This window comes from Ceratotherium simum, chromosome 25 (assembly GCF_057802395.1).
Source record: "Ceratotherium simum simum isolate JZ-2026a chromosome 25, ASM5780239v1, whole genome shotgun sequence".
NCBI lineage: Eukaryota > Metazoa > Chordata > Mammalia > Perissodactyla > Rhinocerotidae > Ceratotherium > Ceratotherium simum.
The window spans coordinates 28,511,174-28,536,857 of record NC_141924.1 but is presented as its reverse complement, the minus strand read 5'-3'; the positions used below and the strand labels follow the sequence as shown (position 1 = coordinate 28,536,857).

General features: G+C 35.0%; 1 protein-coding gene across 2 annotated transcripts in view; it reads left to right on the top strand.

The window, feature by feature from the left end:
* Positions 1-10,458, top strand: part of MRPL42 (mitochondrial ribosomal protein L42) — a 30,328-nt gene extending 19,870 nt beyond the window's left edge. For both annotated transcript variants that reach the window (XM_004417954.3, XM_087449110.1), the window contains exon 6: positions 10,210-10,458. In XM_004417954.3, the coding sequence (XP_004418011.1) occupies positions 10,210-10,255 (46 nt within the window). In that variant the 3' untranslated portion in view covers positions 10,256-10,458. The remainder of the gene's footprint in view (positions 1-10,209) is intronic.
* Positions 10,459-25,684: the final 15,226 nt, after the last annotated feature.

Here is a 25,684-nt window from a genome sequence, read left to right as displayed (position 1 = left end):
TTGCCCTTTCTAGAATTTCATGTAAATGGAATTATACGGTACGTGACCTTTTGTGTCTGGCGTATTTCACTTAGTGTAATGCTTGTGCAATTCATCCTCGTTGTGTGTACCAGTAGTTTGTCCCTTTTTATTTCTGAGTAGTGTTCTCTTGTATGGATAGACCACAATTTGTTTATTTATCAATTGATGACATTTTGGATTCTTTACAGTTTTCAGCTGTTATGAATAAAGCTGCATAAATGTTCAAATACAAGTCATTATATTGCCATGTTTTCATTTCTCTTGGGTGAATACCTAAGAGTATGATTACTCAGTCATATGAGAAGCGCATGTTTAAATTTGTAAGAAATTATCAAAGTGGCTGAACCATTTTGCATTCTCACCAGCATTGTGTGTGAATTCCACTTGCTCCACATCCTCCCCAACACTTGATATAATCAGTCTTTTTAGTTTTAGTCATTTTGTTGGGTGAGTGGTAGTATTTCATTGTGGTTTTAATTTATGTTTTTTCTAATAACTAATGATTTTGAACATCTTTTCATGTGCTTATTGGCCATTTGTACGTTTGGGGTTTTTTTTGTTTTTTGGTGAAGTCTATGTATAAATCTTTTGCCTATTTTTAAAAAGTAGATTGGTGGGCCGGCCCCATGGCTTAGCAGTTAAGTGCGCGCGCTCCACTGCTGGCGGCCCGGGTTCGGATCCCAGGCGCACACCGACGCACCGCTTCTCCGGCCATGCTGAGGCCGTGTCCCACATACAGCAACTAGAAGGATGTGCAGCTATGACATACAACTATCTACTGGGGCTTTGGGGATAAAAAACAAATAAATAAAATTTAAAAAAAGTAGATTGGTTGTCTTATTAAGGTGTAAAACTTGTGGATCAAAGTCTTTTATGAGATACATCTTTTGCAAATATTTTCTCCCGGTCTGTGGCTTGCCTTTTCATTTCCTTAATAGCATCTTTTGAAGATCAAAAGTCTTTTAATTTTGGTGAAATCCAATTTACAAATTTTTCCTTTTAGTTCAGGCTTTTTGTGTCCTATTTAAAAAATCTTTGCCTAATCTAAGGCCACTAAGACTTTTTCCTATGTTTTCTTCTAGAAGTTTTATAATTTTAGCTCTAACGTTTAGATTTATAATCCGCTTAGAGTTAATTTTTATATACAGTATGAGGCATAGATTGAGATTTTTTTTTTTTTGCATATGTATATCCGGTTGTTTCAACACCATTAGTTGAAAATATTAATCTTTCTCCATTCGATTGCCCTAGCACCTTGTTGAAAATCAGTTGGCCATGTATGTGGGTCCTGTAACTCTCTATTTTGTTCTACTAATATATATGTCCATCTTTGCTATGCACTGTTTTAGTGACTATCGCTTTAAATAAGTCTTGAAATCAGGGAGAGCAAGTCCTGTAACTCTGTTCTTTTTTTCAAAAGTGTCTTAGCAATCCTAGTTCTTTTGCATTCCCATGGAAATTTTGGAATCAGTTTATCAGTTTTTACAAAAAGACAGCTGAGATTTTGAAGGAGATTGCATTTAGTCTATATATCAATTTCAGGAGAATTGATGTCTTAACAATATCAAATTTTCCGATCTATGAAAATGGTATATTTCTCCATTTATTTAGGTCTTTTAAAATTTCACTTAACAGTGTTTATTATAGTTTGCAGTGTATAAATGTTGTGCATTTTTTTGTTAAATTTACCTCAAATATTTCATATTTTTCATGCTATTGTAAATGGTATTGGGTTTTTAATTTCAATTTCTGATGGCTTGTAGTTCATCTGTAGAAATGCAGTTGATTTTTTTATATTGACTTTGTATCCTATGATCTTGAGACTTGTTCTAGTAGCTTTTTTATATATTCCTTAGGATTTTCTACACAGATGATCATTGGATAAAGACAATTTTCTCCTTTTACAATTTGTATGCTTTTTATTTCTTTTTCTTGCCTTATTTAAGCACTGCTTAGGACCTTAAGTACAATGTTGAGTAGAGGTGTTGAGAGTGGACTTCACTGCCCTTTTTCCTAGTTTTAGTGAGGGAAAGCATTGAGTCTTTCAGTGTTTAAGTATGATGTTATTATGAGCCTTTTTGTAGATGCTCTTTTTCTAGTTGAGGAAGTGCCTTGTATTCCTGATGTTTTTATCATGAATGGGTATTGAATTTTGTTTGATGCTTTTCCTGTATTTATTAAGATGATCATATGGTTTTTCTTTTTTAGTCCTTAATATGATGAATTATATTGAATGATTTTAAATGTTAAACCAACCTTTTATTCCTGTGCTAAACCCCACTTGGTCATGATATATTATTCTTTTTATGGATTGTTGGATTCAATTTACTAAAATTTTGTGTAGAATTTTTATATCTTTGCATATTAGAGATATTGGTCTGTAGTCTTATAATATCTTTATCTGGTTTTGGTGTCAGATTAATGCTTACATCATAGAATGAGTTTGGAAGTATTCCGTCTTCAGTTTTTTGGAAGAGTTTATGTAGAATGGGTATTATTTCTTTCTTGAATGTTGGAATTCACCAGTGAAGCCATCTGGGTCTGGAGTTTTCTTTGTGGGAAGGTTTTTAACTACAAATTCAATTACTGTAGTTGATATATAGGGCTGTTCAGTGTATCTATTTCTTCTTGAGAGAGCTTTGGTATTTCATATCTTTCAAGGGATTTGTTCATTTCATCTAAACTCTTTAATTTATTTGCACACAGTTATTCATAATAGTCCCTTATTATCCTTTTCATATTTTTATATTCTGCAATGCGATCACCTCTCATCCATTCCTGGTATTGTTATTTTGTTGATCTTTTTGAGAAACAGCTTTTGGTTTCATTGATTCTCTCTGTTGTTTTCTATTTCACTGATTTTTGCTCTTTATTCGTTCTTTCTTTCTGCTCACTCTAGGTGTAATTTGTTTTTTTCTAGTTTCTTAAGGTGCATTGTTTGGAAACCTGTCTTTTTTGATTTAGGCATTTAATGCTATAAATTTCCCTTTCAGCCCTGCTTTAGCTGCATCCCACAAATTTTGATGTGTTTTGTTTTCATTTTCATTCAGTTTTAAATGTTTTCTAATTTGCTGTGTGATTTCTTCTTTGATTCATTAGCAATGTCTTAATTTCCAGATATTTTGAAATTTTCCAGATATCTTGCTGTTACTGATTTCTAGTTTAATTCTGTTGTGATCACAAAACATACTGTGTATGCTTTTTCAGTCTTTAATTAACTGAGATTTGTTTTATGGTCCAGATTATGGTCTGTCTTAGTGAATGTTTTGTGTGCATTTGAAAAGAAAGTATATATTCTGCCATTGGTGCTGGTGGTTTTCTAAAAGTATCGATTAGGTCTGGTTGGCTGGTAGTGTTGTTCAAGTTTTCTATACTATTATTAATTTTCTATTTAATTTGTTATTATGAGAGGAATGTTGAAATCTGCCACGGTAATTGTGGATTTTTCTATTTCTCCTCTCAATTCTATTTGTCTTCATATATTTTGAAGCTCTGTTATTAAGTGTATATACATTTATTATTATTATATCCTCTTGATGAATTGACAACTTTATCTTAATGAAGTGTTCTTTTCTATTGCTGCTGATATTTCTTATTCTGAAGTCTAATTTATCTGTGTCTTTATATTTAACGTCGATTTCATATAAGTGGCATATAGTTGGATTTCACTTTCCAATCTGACTTCATTTCAGTATCACGCCATCTTAAATACTTTTTCCTTTGATTTTCAGTACTTTCACTCTTCCTCTGCCATTTGCTATTAGCTCAATCCTTTCATGAAACTTCATTTGGTTGTAGTTACTTTGAATAGCTACTACCCCTATTAGCACAACTGTATGTAACTATAGTTTATTAGATATCTGTTAATGTTATATTTATATTTGTAGGTAATCTTTTGGTTACACCTGATCTAGCTTATTCTCTGTTCGTCAAGAATGCATCTTCTGTTTTGTAATTTTCCACAAGACCTCTAATACAATATCCTTTTTTTTTTTTGAATAATTTTTATTTATTTATTTTTTTCCTCCAAAGCCCCAGTAGATAGTTGTATGTCATAGTTGCACAGCCTTCTAGTTGCTGTATGTGGGATGCGGCCTCAGCATGGCCGGAGAAGCAGTGTGTCGGTGCGCGCCCAGGATCCGAACCCGGGCCGCCAGCAGCAGGGCACGTGCACTTAACTGCTAAGCCACAGGGCCGGCCCCTAATACAATATCCTTAATAAAACGTATGGGTGCTAAGTTACTGCCTGATGGAATATTGTCTTACCTAATTATCTTCACAGTTTCTTGAAGGTGTTCAGCTTCTCTTTGAAATGGTACTTATATTTATGGTAGTCTTTGGGATGGTCTGCTGGTAAATTTCCCAGTGATTCTTGGAAGTTTTAGTCCCACTGTTCAGCTATTAAGTTATGTGGGTTTATCTAATTTCCATTTTATCTAGGTAGGTCACAGGTGGATTAAGATACTCCTCATTATCAGATTCTTATTTAAGGTCCCCAAAGGCTTTATGATCCTAAGATGTTGCCCCATCTCATTCAGTCCTGAACTACCTGCGTCTAATTATTGGCCTCACCCAAGGTGAGTGGACTGGGATTGTAGGTAGTATGTAGGCAGTATGACTGTACAGAATGAAATAGCTGAAATAGCCTAGTGGCCAGTAAACATTGGTGACTACATTATCCGAAGTCTGCAAATCTAAAGTTAAAATTGTTACCACTAAGTTTGTAAATTGGATTTTGCCTTTTCCTAATCCTGGTGATACTCTTTCCTTTAGGATGGCAATTCAAAGTTTCTTAGGTTTGGGCTTTATACCAAGACTGAGTGATAGAACTATCTGAATTCTTAGTGTGGGAGATGGGTGATAAAGAAACCCAGGACATTGTTTTTGGGGTTAAATTGAACTTTTAGTTCCCTACCCTCTGCTTTTGCCTGAATGACTATTTTTATATTCAATATGCAAAGATTGATTTAAGAAAATTGCATATATAACCATGAAGCTCCTGCTATTCCTGTTTCATAATACCACAGGTGATGAAAACAAATTAAACTAGCTTAGCTATTATATTATATTTACCTAAAGTCGTGGGGCTTTGAACATATTCTTTGAAAGAATCTGCAAATCCATTTGTTTTGTACTTCCTACAGCAATTTACAGTTAATAGCCCCCTGTAAAAAGTTGAGACCCGATCCTGAGTTGCCCTCCACGGCTGCCCCTGAGGTGTCTCCTGTTGGCCTTTAGTGTTGCTGGTAGTCAGGAAGTAGGGCGTGTCAGTCCCCTCAGTTGCCACGATCTGTGTACAAGCTCTTCTTCCTTTCTTCAGTTTTCCTCAGTTGGCATGAAAAAAATCAAAAGTGGTGGAACATTCCTTCCAATATACTTCTTTCCAGAACACATCATTTTAGCAATATTACAGAATTCCTGATGGTTGCATTTGAATTTTCTGTTATTTTTCTTGTTAATTGAAACTTAATAACTTTGTTGAAACTCTTTTTACATATCTGAAGTTCGTATAGTGTCTTGGTTTCTCTTGCTGATTCCTTTTCTTCTCCCCTCTCTAAATTTTGGAGTGCCCCAAGGAGCAGTCCTTGGATCTCTCCTCTTTCCTGTCCCATTCTCTAAGACAGTGATCTCTTCTGGCCTCATGGCTTTAAATACCATCTGCATGCAGATGGCTCCCAAATCTATTTCTGGGCAAGACCTCTCTGACCTCCAGACTTGTATATCCAACTGCCTATTCAACGTGTCTAACAGGCATCTCTAACTTAATGTGTCTCTAACTGAGCTTCTGATGCTCCCCCACAAACCAACTTCTCCTGCAGCCTTCCCTGTCTCAGTTAATGCCTCCTCCATTCTTCTCGCTGCTTGAGCCAGAAACCTTGGTGCCTTTCTTGACTGTTCTCTGTCTAACACTCAACATCATGTCTATCAGCAAATTCTGTTAGCTCTGTCTCCAAAATGTATCCGAATTTGACCATTTATCACCATTTCCTCTGCCACCATCCTGTGCATGCCACCATCCTTTGCCTGGTTTATTGAAGTGGTTTCTTTACTGGTCTCCCTGCTTATGCCTTTACTTCCCTGCAGTCTGTTCTTAGCACACAGCATAACCCTGTTAAAATTTCTATTAATTCTTATAATTTTTCTGTTGAAAACCCTCCAGCAGCTTCCCATCTCACTCAAGAAAAGCTATAGGCCTTAACTATTACCTACAAGAACTTACGTGCTCTGACCTCATTACCTTTCCACCCTCATTCCCTACTGTTCTCTTTCTTGGTCACTCTCTTCCAGCCACATGGCCTCTTTGCTGTTCCTTGAACTTGCCCTTCCTTCCACCTCAGAGCCTTTGTACTTGCTGCGCTTGATCGCTCTACACAGAATGCTCTTCCCGCTGTTATTAGCAGAACTAGCTCTCTGACTTCCTTCAGGTATTTACTCACTGAAGCCTTCTCTGGCCAACTTATTTATCTTGTTTTTCTATCTCCTGCACTGGAATGTAAGCTTCATGAGGGCGGGGATCTTGTCTTGTTTTATGTACTAGAGAATCTTGAGCACATAGAAATAGTGCCTGGCACACAGTAGCTACTCACACATTTTAAAATGAGTGAATAAATGAATGAGTGATCCTAATTCTCATAATACCTCTTAAATAAGAAAATAGTAAGCAAACATAGCTCCACTAAATGTAAAATTATGTTGAAAGAAAGAAGCCTTGAAAGAAGGCTAGATGGAAAGTAATTCTAAATTATAGAGCAATCCTATAAATGTAAAAACAGCGGTACCACTTTATTCGAAGAACTATAATATTTTCCCATGGAGGCAACAAAAATTAACAACTACAATCAGTAGGAAACAGATTTGAAGACCTAGCTGCAGTGATAGCCAGAAGGTGAAGTTCTGTTCTGGATTAAGAACTGTAGACAAATATTCCAAATGTCACTGAGTCATTGTGTAATTTAAGAAGGGTGACCATCTATGTCTTGGTTTGCCAGGAACAGTCTCAGTTTAACTCTTTTGTTAATTATTAATAGGGAGGGTTTTTATTCTCTAAAGGGTCCTAGTCTGGGTGATAAGTTATATGGGCACCCTAAAATTAAGATGCTTGCTTCTGGCTAGTGATTGTAGCATACATTGAAATTCATGCATGATATGAAATCTGTAAATGCTATTTGACCTTCATTGAGCATATTTTAGGATTTGACTTTGTTAAGTTCAGGGTCTCAAGCATTTTTCAGTCATTCTTGAGTGGTGAAAATAGTTGAGCAGTGTAAGCTGAATCACATTTTTATAGGATAATTCTTAGCATTTTTAGGGCCACAGACTTTATTGAGAATCTGGTGAAATCCATTTCCCAGAAAAATGCATTTTCAAAATTTTTATAAATAATTTCAGAAAGTTGGTGACTTCCCAAACCCCTATCTGGTGACTAGCTGCTTTGAGAGAACACTTTTCAGGGTTACTCTTGCACTAGTAAAACCTTGATTATCTGGCACATAACTGGAACCCTTAAGAAAACTGTGCTTTTCTCTATGCGATTATAAGAACATGTAGAAATGTTTACATAAATGATATTATGCTATATGTATTATTCTACAAGTTAGTGTTCCATGTTAGTATATATAGATGTACTTCATTCTGTTCAACTTAATTTTTATATTTTGCAAATTTTCAAAAAATCAGTATCAGAAAAAACAATGTGTGGGAAAGTTGCCTATATGAAACATTAAGATAAGCGAACAATGCTTTAGATATCCTAATCATAACAATTAAAGAATGTAAGATACAGGGCCGGCCCTGTGGCTTGGTGGTTAAGTGCGCGCGCTGCGATGCTGGTGGCCCGGGTTCGGATCCCGGGTGCGCATCGAGGCACCACTTCTCCGTTCATCCTGGGGCCGAGTCCCACATGCAGCAACTAGAAGGATGTGCAGCTACGACACACAACTATCCACTGGGGCTTTGGGGGGAAAAAATAAAATAAATTAAAAAAAAAAAAAAAAAAAAAAAAAGAATGTAAGATACATATCTTTTCATTTATGGTATAGAAATCTTTACACTGAATTTCCATATTAGCAAAAAAGTAAAAAAAAAATTTAATTCAGACCAACTTGCCAAAATCTGGCCTTCAGGGAATTTTTTGAGGAGAACTCATCACCAAAAGCACATGTATGCTGTGTAGAAATTTTCTTAAATCAATAGAGAAAATAGGAAAATGCGAAGAAGTGAAAAGAAAAATTCTCCGTGGTGAAATCACTCAAAAATAATCACTGCTAACAATCACTGCTAACATCTCTCTCTTTATAGCTGTACATAAGTTTTGTTAGTTTGCTTATTTTTATGTGGTTTTAATCATATATATTTATATAATCATATATAAATCTGCAACCAGTATCTCCCCCTTCCCCCACTTAATATTTTAACTATTTTTATTTATTGCTTTAGGGTAGATTTCCAGAAGAAGAATTACTAGATCAAAAGTTATGACTTTTCAATAAAATTTTTTGATATGTATTGCCACACTGCTTTTTGAATATATTGTACCAATTAATACTTTAACCATTTGCGTCTGATATTGCTTATTTCACTACACCTGTGCTTGGATTGAGATTATGATTTTTAAAATATTTGTAATCACAAACCAAGTAAAAGCTTCCTTACTGTCTTAATTTGCATTCCTTCCATTTTTTATGACACTGCACATTTTTCCATAAACATATTACTAATTATATCCTATTGTATATTAAAACATGATTTTGCAGCTTGAGTGTCCCATTTAGAGGCAAACATCTCCTTTTAAATAAAACTTTAATAGAGCATGTTCAGTGTATTCACAATGTGCTGTTTCTTTACTATAAAGACAATCATTAGAAAAGATATCTGCACCCTCATGTTCATAGCAGCATTATTTACAATAGCAAAGACATGGAAACAACCTAAGTGTGCATCGATGGATGAATGGATAAAGAAGATGTGGCATGTGTGTGTATACACACACACACACACACACACACACACACACACACACAGTGGAATATTATTCAGCCATAAAAAATGAGGAAATCCTGCTGTTTGCAACAATATGGATGGACCTTGAAGGCATTATGCTAAGTGAAATAAGTCAGACAGAGAAAGACAAATACTGTATGATCTCACTTACAGTATTCCACATGTGGAATCTAAAAACAATAAAAAACAAACCAAACTCACAGAAAAAGAGATCAGACTTGTGGTTACCAGATGCAGGGAGGTCAGGGGAGGGGGAATTGGAGGAAGGTGGTCCAAAGGTACAAACTTCCAGTTATAAATAAGTACTAGGGATGTAATGTACAACATGATGACTATAGCTGACACTGCTGTATGATACATAGGAAAGTTGTTGATAGAGTAAATCCTAGGGGCCAGCCCGGTAGCATAGTGGTTAAGTTTGTGCGTTCTGCTTCGGTGGCCTGGGGTTCACCAGTTTGGATCCCAGGCGCGGACCTACTCACCGCTCGTCAAGCCATGCTGAGGTGGCATCCCATATAGAAGAGCTGTAACTCTACAACTATAATGCACAACTATGTATTAGGGCTTTGGGGAGAAAAAAGAAAAAAGAGGAAAATTGCAACAGATGTTCGCGCAGGGCTAATCTTCCTCAAAAAAAAAAAAGAGTAAATCCTGAGTTCTCATCACAAAGAGAAATTTTTTTTCCTTTTTTCCTCTTTCTTTTCTTTTTATTGTCTCTATATGAGAAGATGAATGTTAGCTGAACCTATTGTGCTAATGATTTCACAATATATGTAGATCAAACCACCACGCTGTATGCCTTAAACTTATACATTGATGTATGTCAATTATTTCTCTGTAAAACAGGAAAAAAAAAAGACAATCATTAGTTTTTAATTAAAGATCAATCCTTCAGGTTACCATATTGAAATCATCCTCGAGAGCTGAAAGAAGATATTCCAAAATGCTGAGTTAATAGAAAACAATTTTCACTGTAGGGAGATGTGGCTTATTAGTAAGAAATATCTATCTGAGATGTATCTGACAGTATATATATATATATATATATATATATATGCACATATATATAAGTTTTCATTGATTTCATAGCACTAATAAACAGCAAACTAATCATGGATATTTGATATTTCTATCAGGAACAGTTAACCTTTATTATAATAATTTTATCTTAAATATTTTCTTTTTAAGGTATCATAGACGTCGTAAGAAACTGGATCCTCCAAAAGACAGATGATATTGAAGTTTTCAGTAATCAAGGAGAAATGTTATCCTGTATCTCATTTGCCGTTTGAGAAAATGCAATTGAGTATATTCAGTAATATGTTATATAGTAAAATAATAATACAATGTCTTTTCATATATTAGAATGTGTATTTCCTTTTTTTGTTGCAGTATAATTGACATATGACATTATATTAAAGTTGTACAACATAGTGATTCAATATTTGTATATATTGTGAAATGATCACCACAATAAGTCTAGTTAACATCTGTCACCATACATAGTTACAGATCTTTTTTTTTCTTGTGATGATAATTTTTAAGATTTACTCTCTGAGCAACTTTGAAATATGCAATACAGTATCATTAACTAGAGTTGCCATGCTCTACATTACATCCTCATGACTTATTTATTTTATGACTGGAAGTTTGTACCTTTTGAACCCCCTTTGTCCATTTCACCCACTGCCACCCCAGGCAACCACCAGTCTATTTTCTCTGTCTAAGACATCATATGGTATTTGTCTTTTTCTGTCTGACTTAGTTCACTTAGCATGCCCTCAGGGTCCATTCGTGTTGTCACAAATGGCAAGATCTCATTCTTTTTTTACGGTTGAATAATATTCCATTGTATATATATACCACATTTTCTTTATCCGTTCATCTGTTGATGGACATTTAGGTTGTTTCCATATCTTGGCTATTGTAAATAATGCTTCGGTGAACACGGGGTGCAATATCTTTTTGAATTAGTGTTTTCATTTTCTTCCGATAAACACCCAGAAATGGAATTGCTGGATCCTATGGTAGTTCTGTTTTTAATTTTTTGAGGAACTTCCAGACTCTTTTCCGTAGTGGCTGCACCAACATGCATTCCCACCAGCAGTGTACAAGGATTCCCTTTTCTCTGCATTCTCACCAACACTTGTTATTTCTCATCTTTTTAGTATAGCCCACAGGTGTGAGGTGATATCTCACTGTGCTTTTGATTTGCATTTCTCTGATGATTAGTAATGTTGAACATCTTTTCATGTGCCTGTTGGCCATCTGTATGTCTTCTTTAGAAAAATATCTATTCAGATTCTCTGCCCATTTATTTAATCAGATTGTTTGCTTTTTTGCCATTGAGTTGTGTGAATTCTCTTTTTTTTTAAATTTTTTGTTTATTGCAGTAACATTGGTTTATAACATTGTAAAAATTTCAGGTGTACATCATGGAATTCTCGATATATTTTGGATATTAACTCCTTATCAGATATATGATTTGCAAATATTTTCTCTCAGTAGGTTGCCTTTTCATTTTGTTGATGGTTTCCTTTGCTGTGCAGAAGCTTTTTAGTTGGATGTAGTCCCACTTGTTTATTTTTGCTTTTTTGCCTTTGCTTTTAGTGTCAAATACAAAAAATTATCACCAAGACCAATGTCAAGGAGCTTACTGCCTATGTTTTCTTCTAGGAGTTTTATGAAGCTTCAGGTCTTACATTCAAGACTTTAACCCATGCTGAGTTAATTTTTGTGTATGACATAAGATGGTGATCCAGTTTCATTCTTTTACATATTGCTGTCCAGTTTTCCCAACAGCATTAAGACTGTCCTTTTCCCCATTACATATTCTTGGCTCCTTTGTCAAAAATTAATTGACCATATGTGCATGGGTTTATTTCTGGGCTCTCTATTCTGTTCCATTGATCTATGTGTCTGTTTTTATGCCAATACCATACTGGTTGGATTACTAAAGCTTTGTGATATAGTTTGAAATCAGGGAGTGTGATGCCTCCAGCTTTGTTCTTTCTCAAGATTGCTTTGGCTATTGGGGGTCTTTTGTGGTTCCATACAAATTTTAGAATTGTTTGTTCTAGTTCTGTGAAAAATGCCCTTGGAATTTTGATAGAGATTGCATTGAATCTGTGGATTGCTTTGGATAGTATGGACATTTTAACAATATTAATTCTTCCAATCCATGAGCACAGAATATCTTTCCATTTATTTGTGTCCTCTTCAGTTTCTTTCATCAATGTGTTACAGTTTTCAATGTACAGGTGTTTCAACTCCTTGGTTAAATTTATTCCTAGATATTTTATTCTTTTTGATGCAATTGTAAATGGGATTGTTTTCTTAATTTCTCTTTCTGATAGTTTGTTATTAGTGTATAAAAATGCAACAGATTTCTGTATATTGATTTTGTATCCTCCATCTTACTGAATTCATTTATTAGTTCTAATAGTTTTTTGGTGGAGTCTATAGGGTTTTCTATGTATAGTATCATATCATTTGCAAATAGTAACAGTTTTACTTCTTCCTTTCCAATTTGGATGCTTTTTATTTCTTTTTCTTGTCTAATTGCTCTGGCTAGGACTTCCAATACTAAGTTGAGTAAAAGTGGTGCGAGTGGGCATTCTTGTCTTGTTCCTGCTCTTAGGGGAAAAGCTTTCAGCTTGTCACTGTAGAGTATGATGTTGGCTGTGGGCTTGTCATATATGGCCTTTATTCTGTTGAGGTCTGTTCCTTCTGCACCCACTTTGTTGAGATTTTTTTTATCATAATTGGATGTTGAATTTTGTCACGTGCTTTTTCTGCATCTATTGAGATAATCATATGATTTTTATCCTTCATTTTATTAATGTGGTTTATTATGTTGATTGATTTGTCAATGTTGAACCATCCTTTCATCCCTGAAGTAAATCCCACTTGATGATGGTGTATGATCCTTTTAATGTATTGTTGAATTCAGTTTGCTAATATTTTGTTGAGGATTTTTGCATCTATGTTCATGAGGGTTATTGGCCTGTAATTGTCCTTTTTTGTGCTGTAATTGTCTGGTTTTATTGTGAGGGTAATGAGACCACCATTGTGGTCTCATAAAATGAGTTTGGAAGTGTTCCTTTTTCTTCTATTTTTTGGAAGAGTTTCTTCCAAATTCTTTGAATGTTTGGTAGAATTCATCAGCAAAGCCATCTGGTTCTGGACTTTTGTTTATAGGAAATTTTTATTTTATTTTATTGATTTATTTTTTTTAATTTTTTGTTTATTGCAGTAACATTGGTTTATAACATTGTACAAATTTCAGGTGTACATCATTGTACTTCTGTTTCTGCATGGACTACATCATGTTCACCACCAAAATACTAATTACAACCCATCACCACACACATGTGCCGAATTATAGGAAATTTTTAAATTGCTGATTCAATCTCCTTACTAGTAATTAGTCTGTTCATATTTTCTATTTCTTCATTTTTATTTCTTCTTCATACATGAAGAAATAGAATATATATATAAAGTATATATAGTATATAGTATATATATATAAAGTAATTCTGGATTTGACTTTCTTATTTAGAGAAACCTATTTTGTCTTATTTTCCTTCTGAGATATTAAAGTCTACCATTTATTTTTATGTAACTGGTATGATTAAGTATTTTTATGTTATCAGCCAAATATTGTTAGTAGTATAAATATGATTAATAAAAACGTGCATGGTTCTCCTTCTTCCAAAGGAGATTTTAAAATTGACTTTGAAACAAACTCATGAGGTCCACCCAGAAAATAAATGTTACAATGTTTCCTTTTTTGTGGCTTCTAGGAAATAATTAAATTAGTTACATTTTAATCAGTTTCTACTATCTGCTAGGTTCTTTACACATTATTATTAAATTCTCATAGCAATCCTTTGAAGCAAGAGCATCATCCGCATTTTACAGATGATGCTAAGTGACTTGAACCCTAACCTACCTAGCAAGTGGGAGAGCCAGAATCCAAACGGTCAGGCTCCAGAGCGTTTTTACAGTGCATCCCGATGTCAAAGGTGTTTTCTTTTGCCAAAGAATGTACTTTACTAGAAAGAATATTATATGTTATATAATTCATTTTGAGATTGTTTTTTCTGGCTGTCTTAAAATTATGCTAGCTTCAGTATACATTCAACTCTGTGAGTAAAATGTTAATATCACTAAACTAGTGTTAGGAGAACGTTAATAGATTATTCTGCTGTTGATTGTCACTGTCAGCTTATATACGATCCCTAATAGCATTGCTGCCCTGTGATTTCTATTTAGGAGGTTAGGAATCTTTTAAGAAGGTGGAAAGTGCTTTATTCAAACTTGTAAAATATTTGTGATATTTTAAAAATTGATGTGAAAAATGATTTCACGTTCAAAGTCTGCTGTTTAATCTGGTTCTTTTAATAAAGGAACTCTAGGTAAAGGTTCAAGTGTTCAGTAAAATGTAAAGAATAGTGAATAGGAAAGGAAAGAAAATAATGATAGCCACCCTCTGTTACTGAAAGGAAATGTATTATAAGTGGTTTACTTTTTTCATTAGTATATTAGTTTTTTGGGAAAGATCAAAGAGAAAATAGGTTTATAGAACTTGATAATCAGAAATATTTGCCAGCCGTATTTGATGACATATCTTTGAAAAATGGTTAGTTTTTTTTTCAGGTTGACATATCCAAATTTTTACAAAGATTGAGATATGCCACGTTATAAAAATAGGAAGAATAAAAAATAAGTTAATTAAATGACAAATTTTCTTTTTTTTAAGTACAAAGATCTACTAAAATAGAGATTGTTCAACTGAAAGATGCCCAAACCACACATTCACATGTCAATACTTTGGAGAATTAGCTTTGATTTTATTGTATTGGAACTGTAGATTAACACTGTAGTTCCTGGAGTTTGGGTTCTCATGGATTGCTGATTTTTAATTTTGCTAAATAAGTACATATTCCATCACCACCATCACTGTCCCTCTGCTCCTCTTATTCCCCACCCCAGGGGTAGTAGCTTATCCACCATCACTAACATTTTATGAAAGGTCCACTTGTCTGTGTTCTAAGACATTTAAAGATTACATAAAGTGGAATGGTCCTTTGAATGGGTTAAATTTAGCTTCATGAAAAACTCACCTTGTTCTCATATTTCCACTGTTGAGGTGGAATAACACACTTCAAGTGGATAAAAATCGCTGTCGGTGAAACCACCAGAGGGCACTCTCACATAGGTTCACTTCCAGCATCCACACCCAAAGGCAGTGACTTTTTTTTATTTTATTTTATTTTTATTTTTTTTATTTTTAGAAAAGCTTTATTGAAATATACTTGAGAAAACAAACTGCATTTATTTAAATGGTATGCTTTGATAAGTTATGACCTCCACCATAAGGTGTACCTCCATGAAACTTTCAGTCAGTGTCAAGATAGTGAACATATCCATTACCTTCAAAAGTTTTCTCATGCACCTTTATTTTTTATTTATTTATTTTTTATTGATGTTTTAATGGTTTCTAACATTGTGAAATTTTGGGTTGTACATTTTTGTTTGTCCATCACCACATATATGACTCCCTTCACCCCTTGTGCCCACCCCCCACCCCCCACCCCCACTGCCCGGGTAACCACAGTCCAGTTTTCTCTGTCCACGTGTTGGTTTATATTCCACATATGAGTGAGATCATACAGTGTTTGTCTTTCTCTTTCTGGCTTATTTCACTTAACATAATACGCTCCAGGCCCATCCATGTTGTTGCAAATGGGACGATTTTGTCTTTTTTTATGGCTGAGTAGTATTCCATTGTATATATATACCACATTTTCTTAATCCAATCGTCAGTGGAGGGACACTTAGGTTGCTTCCACTTCTTGGCTATGGTGAATAATGCTGCAATGAACATAGGGGTGCATAAGCCTCTTTGGATTGTTGATTTCAGGTGCGTTGGATAGATTCCCAGTAGTGGGATGGCTGGATCATAGGGCATCTCTATTTTTAATTCTTTGAGGAATCTCCATACCGCTTTTCCATAGAGGCTGCACCAATTTGCATTCCCACCAGCTGTGTATGAGGGTTCCTGTTTCTCCACATCCTCTCCAACATTTGTTGTTTTTGTCTTGGTGATTATAGCCATTCTAACGGGCGTGAGGTGGTATCTTAGTGTTGTTTTGATTTGCATTTCCCTGATGATTAGTGATGTTGAGCATCTTTTCATGTGCCTATTGGCCATCTGTATATCTTCCTTGGAGAAGTGTCTGTTCATTTCCTCTGCCCATTTTTTGATCGGGTTGTTTGTTTTTTTGTTGTTCAATTGTGTGAGTTCTTTATATATTATGGAGATCAACCCCTTGTCAGATGTATGTTTTGCAAATATTCTCTCCCAGCTGGTTGGTTGGTTGTTCATCTTGATTCTGGTTTCATTTGTCTTATAAAAGCTCTTTAATCTGATAAAGTCCCACTTGTTTATTTTTTCTTTAGTTTCCCTAGTCTGGGTAGGCATGTCATCCGAAAAGATTCCAAAGGCAGTGACTTTTAACATGCTTAATTAGCAGAGAATATTTGGGTGTTCTTTTGGTAAGAATAACTAGTAGAGTAAATGGCAGTAGTGAAATTAAATTCTGAAATAATCTGAGGCCATTATTTGTTCTGTTGATCTAGTCATCAAGCATTTATTGAACCTCTACTACATATGAGGAAGCATATTTTTTGCTAGGCCAATAGCAAAAAATGGTCCCTTCTTGAGGACCATAGTATTTATTTAACTAGGATCTACTGAGCCACTTAATTTTTTTAGTGACATTGTATTTTAACCATGAATGTAATACATCATTATTTTTAAAAATTGGAGACTGACTAAATAGAAAATAAAAATTACCCATAATTGTCTTATCTAAAGATAACAGTAACATTTTTGCTTATCTTTTTCACTTTTCTGCTGCTGCATAAAAGTATTTCAAAAAATAAAAATATTTGGGGCCAGCCCCGTGGCGTAGCAGTTAAGTGCATGCACTCTGCTGCTGGCGGCCCAGGTTCGGATCCCGGGTGCGCACGGATGCACTGCTTGTCAGGCCATGCTGTGGCGGCATCCCACATAAAGTGGAGGAAGATTGGCATGGATGTTAGCTCAGGGCTGATCTTCCTCACCAAAACAAAACAAAACAAATATTTATTATGCATGATGTTTTGTGACTTGATGTTTTCATTTAATATCATGAATTTTTTGCCATATCATTAAATACTCTTATTTAATAGGTGCATATTATTCTATAATCTGGATTGTTATAATTAACTCCCTTCTGTTAGACATAATCATTGTTTCTGTCTGTTCCCTATTATAAATAATGCTGTTATTAACATCCTGATGGATACTTTTTAAAAAATATTTTTTTAGAGCAGTTTTATGTTCACAGCAAAATTGAGTGGAAGGTACAGAGATTTCCCATGTCCCCACACATGTGTAGCCTCCCCCATTATCAACATCTCCCACTGGAGTGTTACATTTCTTATAATTGATATACCTACATTGACACATCATCACCCAGAGTCCATAGTTTACATTAGAGTTCACTCTTGGTGTTGTACATTCTATGAATTTTGACAAATGTAGAATGGTATGTATCTACCATTATACTATCATACAGAGTAGTTTCACTGCCCTAAAAATCCTGTGTGCTCTGCTTATTCATCCCCTTTTTCCTCCCTAACCCCTGATAACCACTGATCTTTCTTTCTCTCCATAGTCTTGCTTTTCCATAATGTTATATGTTGGAATCATACAGTATGTAGCCTTTTCAGATTGCCTTCTTTCACTTAGTAATAAGCATTTAAATTTCCTCCGTGTCTTTTCATGGCTTGATAGCTCATTTCTTTTTCGTGCTGAATAATATTCCATTATATGGTTATACCACAATTTATTTATCCATTCACCTATTGAAGGACATCTTGCTTGCTTCCAAATTTGGCAATTATGAATAAAGCTGCTATAAACATCCATGTTAAGGTTTTTTTGTAGATATAAATTTTCAACTCCTTTGAGTAAATACCAAGGAGCATGATTGCTGGATCATATGATAAAGAGTATGTTTACTTTTCTAAAAAACTGCTGAGTGGTCTTCCAAAGTGGCTGGAATATTTTGCCTTTCCACCAGCAGTGAATAAGAGTTCCTGTTGCTCCACATCCTCACCAGCATTTGGTGTGTCAGTGTTTTGGATTTTGGCTATTCTAATAGGTATATGTAGTGGTATCTCGTTTTAATTTGCATTTCTCTGATGACTTATGATGTGGAAGATCTTATCATATGCTTATTTGCCATCTGTATATCTTCTTGGGTGAAGTGTCTGTTAAGGCCTTTGGCACATTTTTTAATCGATTTGTTTGTTTTCTTATTGTTGAGTTTTAAGTGTTCTTTGTATATTTTGGATATCGGTTGTTTATCAGATATGTTTTTCGCAAATATTTTCTTTCAGTCTGTGGCTTGCCTTTTCATTTTCTTGACAGCATCTTTTCACAGAGCAGAAATTTTTAATTTTAATGAAGTCCAGCTTATCAATTATTTTTTTCATGGAATCGTGCCTTTGATATTGTATCTAAAAAGTTATCACCAAACCCAAGATCATCTAGATTTTCTCCTATGTTATCTTCCAAAATGTTTATAGTTTTGCATTTTACATTTAGGTCTATGATCTATTTTGAGTTAATTTTTGTGAAAAGTTTAAGGTCTATGTCTAGATTCATTTTATTGCATGTAGATGTCCAGTTGTTCCAGCACCATTTGTTGAAAAGACTTATTTTCTTTACTCCTTAGTTAAACTTCAGTTGACTATATTTATGTGGGTCTATTTCTGTGCTCTCTGTTCTGTTCCATTGATCTATTTGTCTGTTTGTTCACCAATACCACACAGTCTTGATGACTGTAGCTTCGTAATAAGTCTTGAAGTTGGTTAGTGTCAGTCTTCTGACTTTGTTCTTCTCCTTCAATATTGATGGATTACATTAATTGATTTTAAAGATTTTATTTCTTTTATTTTTTCCCCCCAAAGCCCCAGTGGATAGTTGTGTGTCGTAGCTGCACATCCTTCTAGTTGCTGTATGTGGGACTCGGCCTCAGGATGAACGGAGAAGTGGTGCCTCGATGCGCACCCGGGATCCGAACCCGGGCCGCCAGCATCGCAGCGCGCGCACTTAACCACCAAGCCACAGGGCCGGCCCGCATTAATTGATTTTAAAATGTTGAACCAGCCTTACATACCTGGGATAAATCCCACTTGGTCATGGTGTATAATTCTTTTTATACTTTTTTAAGATTTGATTTGCTAATGTTTTGTTGAGGATGTTTGCATCTGTGTTCATTTTAGACTCTGGCCTTGTAATGTCTTTATCTGTTTTTGATATTAGGATAATGCTGGCCTCGTAGAATGAGTTAGGAAGTATTCCCTCTGCGTCTGTCCTCTGAAAGAGATTACAGAGGATTGGTATTATTTCTTCCTTAAATGTTTGGTAGAATTCACCAGTGAACCCATCTGGGCCTGGTGCTTTATGTTTTGGAAGGTTAAATTATTGATGCAATTTCTTTAATAAATATTGGCCTATTCAGATAGTCTATTTCTTCTTGTGTGAGTTTTGCCAGATTGTGTCTTTCAAAGAATTGCTCCATTTCATCTAAGTTATCAAATTTGTGGGTATAGGGGCCGGTCTGGTGGCGCAGTGGTTAAGTGCATGAGCTCCGCTACAGCGGCCCGGGGTTCGCAGGTTTGGATCCCGGGCATGCACTGATGCACCACTGTCAAGCCATGCTGGGGCAGTGTCCCATATAAAGTAGAGGAAGATGGGCACGGATGTTAGCCCAGGGCCAGTCTACCTCAGCAAAAAGAGGAGGATTGGCGACAGATGTTAGCTCAGGGCTGATCTTCCTCACAAAAAAAAAAAAAGAAAATTTGTGGGTATAGAGTTGTGCATATATTCTTTTATTATCCTTTTAATGTCCGTGGTATCTATAGTGATGTCCCCTTGTTCATTTCTGATATTAGCAATTTGTATCTTTTCTCTTTTTTTCTTAGTTAGCCTAGCTAGTGGCTTATTGATTTTTATTGATCTTGACGATGAACCAGCTTTTGGCTTTGTTTATTTTTTCTGTTGATTTCCTGTTTTCAATTTATTTATTTCTTCTTTGGTTCTTATTATTTCTTTTCTTTTACTCACTTTGGATTTAATTTGCTCTTTTTTTCCCTAGTTTCCTAAGGTGGAATCTTAAGATGGTTGATTTTAGATCTTTCTTTTTTCTAACTTATGCATTTAATGCTAAAATTTCCCTATAAGCACTACTTTCACTGCATCCCACAAATTTTGGTAAGTTGTGTTTTCGTTTTCATTTAGGTCAAAATATTGCTTAATTTCTCATGATATTTCTTCTTTGACCCATGTGTTATTTTAACAGTGTGTTGTTTAATCTCCAAGTATTTTGGGATTTTCCAGCTGTCTTTCTTTTATTGATTTCTGGTTTAATTCCATTGTGGCCTGAGAGCAGACATTGTATGATTTCTATTCTTTTAAATTTGCTAAGGTGTGTTTTATGGCCAAGAATGTGGTCTGTCTTGGTGAATGTTCCACATGAGCTTGGGCAGAATGTGTATCCTGCTGTTATTGGATAAAATAGTCTATACATGTCCATTATATTTAGTTGATTGATGGCGTTGAGTTCAAATGTGTTCTTACTGATTTCCTGCCGGCTGGGTCTGTCCGTTTCTAATAGAGGTGTGTTAAAATCTCCAATTATAGTATTGGATTCATCTATTTCTCCTTGCAGTTCTATCAGGTTTTGCCTCAGGTATTTTGACATTCTGTGGTTAGTTGTATACATGTTAAGGATTGTTATTTCTTCTTGGAGAATTGATCCTTTTATCATTATGTAATGCTCCTTTTTTCCCTGATAACTTTCCTTTCTCAGAAGTCCATTCTGTCTGAAATTAATATAGCTACTCTTGCTTTCTTTTGAATAGTCTTAGTATGGTATATCTTTCTCTATCCCTTTTTATTCATCTATATATGCCTTTATATTTAAAGTGAATTTCTTGCAGACAACATATAGTTGGGTCTTGTTTTTTGATTAACTCTGACAATCTCTGTCTTTTAATTGGTGCATTTAGACCATTGGCATTCAAAGTGATTATTGATACAGTTGGGTTACTACCTACCATATTTATTACTGTTTTCTATTTGTTGCCTTTGTTCTTTTTTCCTATTTTTGTTTTCTACTCTTCTTCTGCCTTTTGTGATTTTAATTAATCATTTTATATGATTCTGTTTTCTCTCCTTTCTTAGCATATTTTGTACTTCTGTTTTTAAAAAATCTTTTTCAGTGGTTACCATAGAGTTTGCAATATACATTTGCAACTAAGCCAAGTCTACTTCCAAATAACATAATACTGCTTCATGGATAGTGCAAGTACCTAATAATAACAAAATAATTCTAATTGCTCCCACTAGTCCCTTGTATCATTGGTGTCATCCATTTCTCTTATACATAAGCATATAAGCATATATACATATATGTCATTGAATATATTGTTGCTATTATTTTTTGAACAAATTGTTATCTGTTAGATCAATGAAGAATAAGAAAAATAAAAGTTTTTATTTTACCTTCACTTATTCCTTCTCCACTGCTCTTCCTTTCTTTATGTAGATCCGAGTTTCTGACCTATATCATTTTCCTTCTCTCTGAAGAACTTCTTTTAACATTTCTTGCAAGGCAGGTCTACCAGCAACAAATTCCCTCAATTTTTATTTGAGAAAGTCTTTATTTCTCCTTCACTTGTGAAGGATAATATTGCAGGGTACAGAATTCTAGGTTGGTGTTTTTTTTGCTCTCAACACTTTAAATATTTCACTCCATTCTTTTCTTTCTTGCATGATGTCTGAAGAGAGTAATTCTTAAATCCATAGCACTTGATCAAAGTTTGTAATAGGCTTTTTTTTTTTTCTTTGGTGAGGAAGATTAGCCCTGAGCTAACATCTGTTGCCAATCCTCCTCTTTTTGCTGAGGAAGACTGGCCCTGGGCTAACATCCATGCCCATCTTCCTCTACTTTATATGTGGGACGCCTGCCACAGCATGGCTTGATAAGCAGTGCATAGGTCTGTGCCTGGGATCTGAACCTGCAAACCCCAGGCAGCTGAAGCGGAGCACGCAAACTTAACCACTATGCAACCAGGCCAGCCCCTGTAATAGGCATTTTTTTGCATGTGATTATTTGATAAATGTTCATCTCCCCTACTAGACTGTAAACTCCATGACTTGCAAGGACCCCGACTGGCTATGTGTACCGCTATGACCCTAGCACCTAATATGACCTGGTACATTCGTTGTAACACAAGCATCTAAATATGATTTTGTAAAAGAAATTGCTCTAGTGCAGAGGGGTTCCGTGAATTGGATTTGGGGTTGCGGGATCTATGAAACTCTTGAAATTGTGTAGAATTTTGAGAATATTTGTGTATTTCCCTGGGGATAGAATCTGTAGGTTTTCAGCAGTCCGTTAAAGGCTGTGTCACTTCACGCCCTAGTTCTCACTTGCCTGCAGCTAAGCACATAATGACATTAGTACTGGAATGATATGATATGTAAGATAGAAAGTGTGGTTTCCACGTATTCTAAGAAGCAACCTTAATTAGATTTCAAGCAGTTCTTGAGAAAACAAGACATCATGTGCCTTCATTTTGGATGGCTCTAGCATTTTAGGCAAAACCCCTACTCTAGGAATATTTTTCCAGTTTCAGATTTGTATTTTTTGATTTTCAGAAATAAGTCAATTAGAATATCAGTGCATAAACAAAAAGTTAGCAAACTATTTTATTTGCTGAAGGCATAAATAAATGTCTTCATTGTTTATAGGCAAAGGGAATGATTTCTTAAGATTTTTTTTCTCAGAAGTACAAATGACTTGCTAATATTCATAGCAAAATTTGCAAATGTTCTAATGCTAAAGAAATATTTTCCCAATTATAGATCAGCCATTAGCCCCCTACTATTTTCTAATGTGCAGTTTAACTTTCTGAAAGTACAAATATTTTTAATACAGTGGGAAGAAATGCTCAGGAGGAATATGTAATGTGCTTTCTAGTTTTGCACAAAGCCATCCACTTTGATTTAGTAATATCACCTGAGTTATGTAGCATCTTCCTGCAAGAAGCTTAAAATGCTTCACAGTTGTGATTGCTTGAATTCTTGTAATGTTGCTTATAAGTTAATGCCTGTTTTTTTAAATGGAGGAAAGGTTGCAGTTTTTAATTACTTGCTCTTATACTCCTCAGAATTAACACACTCAAGATTAAGCATTTTATTCTATTTTTTTATTGATGTCGTAATAGTTTATAACATTGTGAAATTTCACTTGTATGTTGTTGTTTGTCAGTCATCATATAAATACGCCCCTTCACCCCTTGTGCGCACCCCCAACCCCCTTGCCCTTGGTAACCACCAAACTGTTCTGTCTGTGTGTTAGTTTATCTTCCACATGTGAGTGAAATCATATGGTGTTTGTCTTTCTCTGTCTGACTTATTTTGCTTAACATTATACCCTCCAGGTCCATCCATGTTGTTGCAAATGGGACGATTTTGTCTTTTTTTTATGGCTGAGTAGTATTCCATTGTATATATATACATATATACCAAATCTTCTTTATCCAATGATCAGTCGATGGACACGGTTGCTTCCACTTCTTGGCTATAGTGAATAATACAGCAATGAAAATAGGGGTGCATAAGCCTCTTTGGATTGTTGATTTCAAGTTCTTTGGATAAATATCCAGAAGTGGGATAGCTGGATCATAAGGTATTTCTATTTTTAATTTTTTGAAGAATCTCCATACTGTTTTCCATAGAGGCTGCACCAGTTTGCATTCCCACCAGCAGTGAATGAGTGTTCCCTTTTCTCCACATCCTCTCCAACATTTGTTATTTTTAGTCTTGGTGATTATAGCTATTCTAACGGGTGTAAGGTGATAGCTTAGTGTAGTTTTGATTTGCATTTCCCTAATGATTAGTGATGTTGACCATCATTTCATGTGCCAATTGGCCATCTGTATATCTTCCTTGGAAAGATGTTTGTTGATATCATCTGCCCATTTTTTGATTGGGTTGTTTTTGTTGTTGTTGTTCAGTTGTGTGAGTTCTTTATATATATTATGGAGATTAACCCCTTGTGGGATATGTGATTTGCAAATATTTTCTCCCAGCTGGTAGGTTGTCTTTTCATTTTGATCCTAGTTTCCTTTGCCTTGCAGAAGCTCTTTAGTCTGATGAAGTCCCACTTGTTTATTTTTTCTTTTGTTTCACTTGTCTGAGTAAACATGGAATTCGAAAAGATCCCTCTAAGACTGATGTCAAAGAGTGTACTGCCTATATTTTCTTCTGGGAGTTTTATAGTTTCAGCTCTTACCTTCAAGTCTTTGATCCATTTTGAGTTAATTTTTGTGTATGGCGAAAGATAATGGTCTACTTTTATTCTTTTGCATGTGGCTGTCCAATTTTCCCAGCACCATTTATTGAAGAGACTTTCCTTTCTCCATTGTATGTTCTTAGCTCCTTTGTCAAAGATTAGCTGTCCGTAGATGTGTGGTTTTATTTCTGGGCTGTCAATTCTGTTCCATTGATCTGTGTGTCTGTTTTTGTACCAGTACCATGCTATTATGATTATAGCTTTGTAGTATATTTTGAAGTCTGGGATTGTGATGCCTCCAGCTTTGTTCTTTTTTCTCAGGATTGCTTTAGCTATTCGGGGTCTTTTGTTGCCTCATATGAATTTTAGGATTCTTTGTTCTATTTCTGTGAAGAATGTCATTGGGATTCTGATTGGGACTGCATTGAATCTGTAGATTGCTTTAGATAGTATTGACATTTTAACTATGTTTATTCTTCCAATCCATGTGCATGGGATATCTCTCCATTTTTTTATATCATCATCGATTTCTTTCAATAATGTCTTATAGTTTTCATTGTATAGGTCTTTCACCTCCTTGGTTAAATTTATTCCTAGATATTTTATTCTTTTTGTTGCACTTGTAAATGGGATTGTATTCTTGAGTTCTCTTTCTGTTGGTTCGTTATTAGAGAATAGAAATGCAACTGGTTTTTCTAAGTTGATTTTGTACCCTGCAACTTTGCTGTGCTTGTTGATTATTTCTAATAGTTTTCCAATTGATTCTTCAGGGTTTTCTGTATATAGAATCATGTTGTCTGCAAGCAGCAAGAGTTTCACTTCTTCATTACCTATTTGGATTCCTTTTTTTCCTTTTTCTTGACTAATTGCTCTGGCCAAAACCTCCAGTACTATATTGAATAAGAGTGGCGAGAGTGGGCACCATTGTCTTGGTCCTGTTCTCAGAGGGATGGCTGTCAGTTTTTCCCTGTTGAGTATGATGTTGGCTGTGGGTTTGTCATATATGGCCTTTATTACGTTGAGATACTTTCCTTCTATACCCATTTTGTTGAGAGTTTTTATCATAAATGGATGTTGGATCTTGTCAAATGCTTTCTCTGCATCTGTTGAGATGATCATGTGGTTTTTATTCCTCATTTTGTTAATGTGGTGTATCACACTGATTGATTTGCAGATGTTGAACCATCCCTGTGTCCCTGGTATAAATCCCACTTGATCATGGTGTATGATCTTTTTAT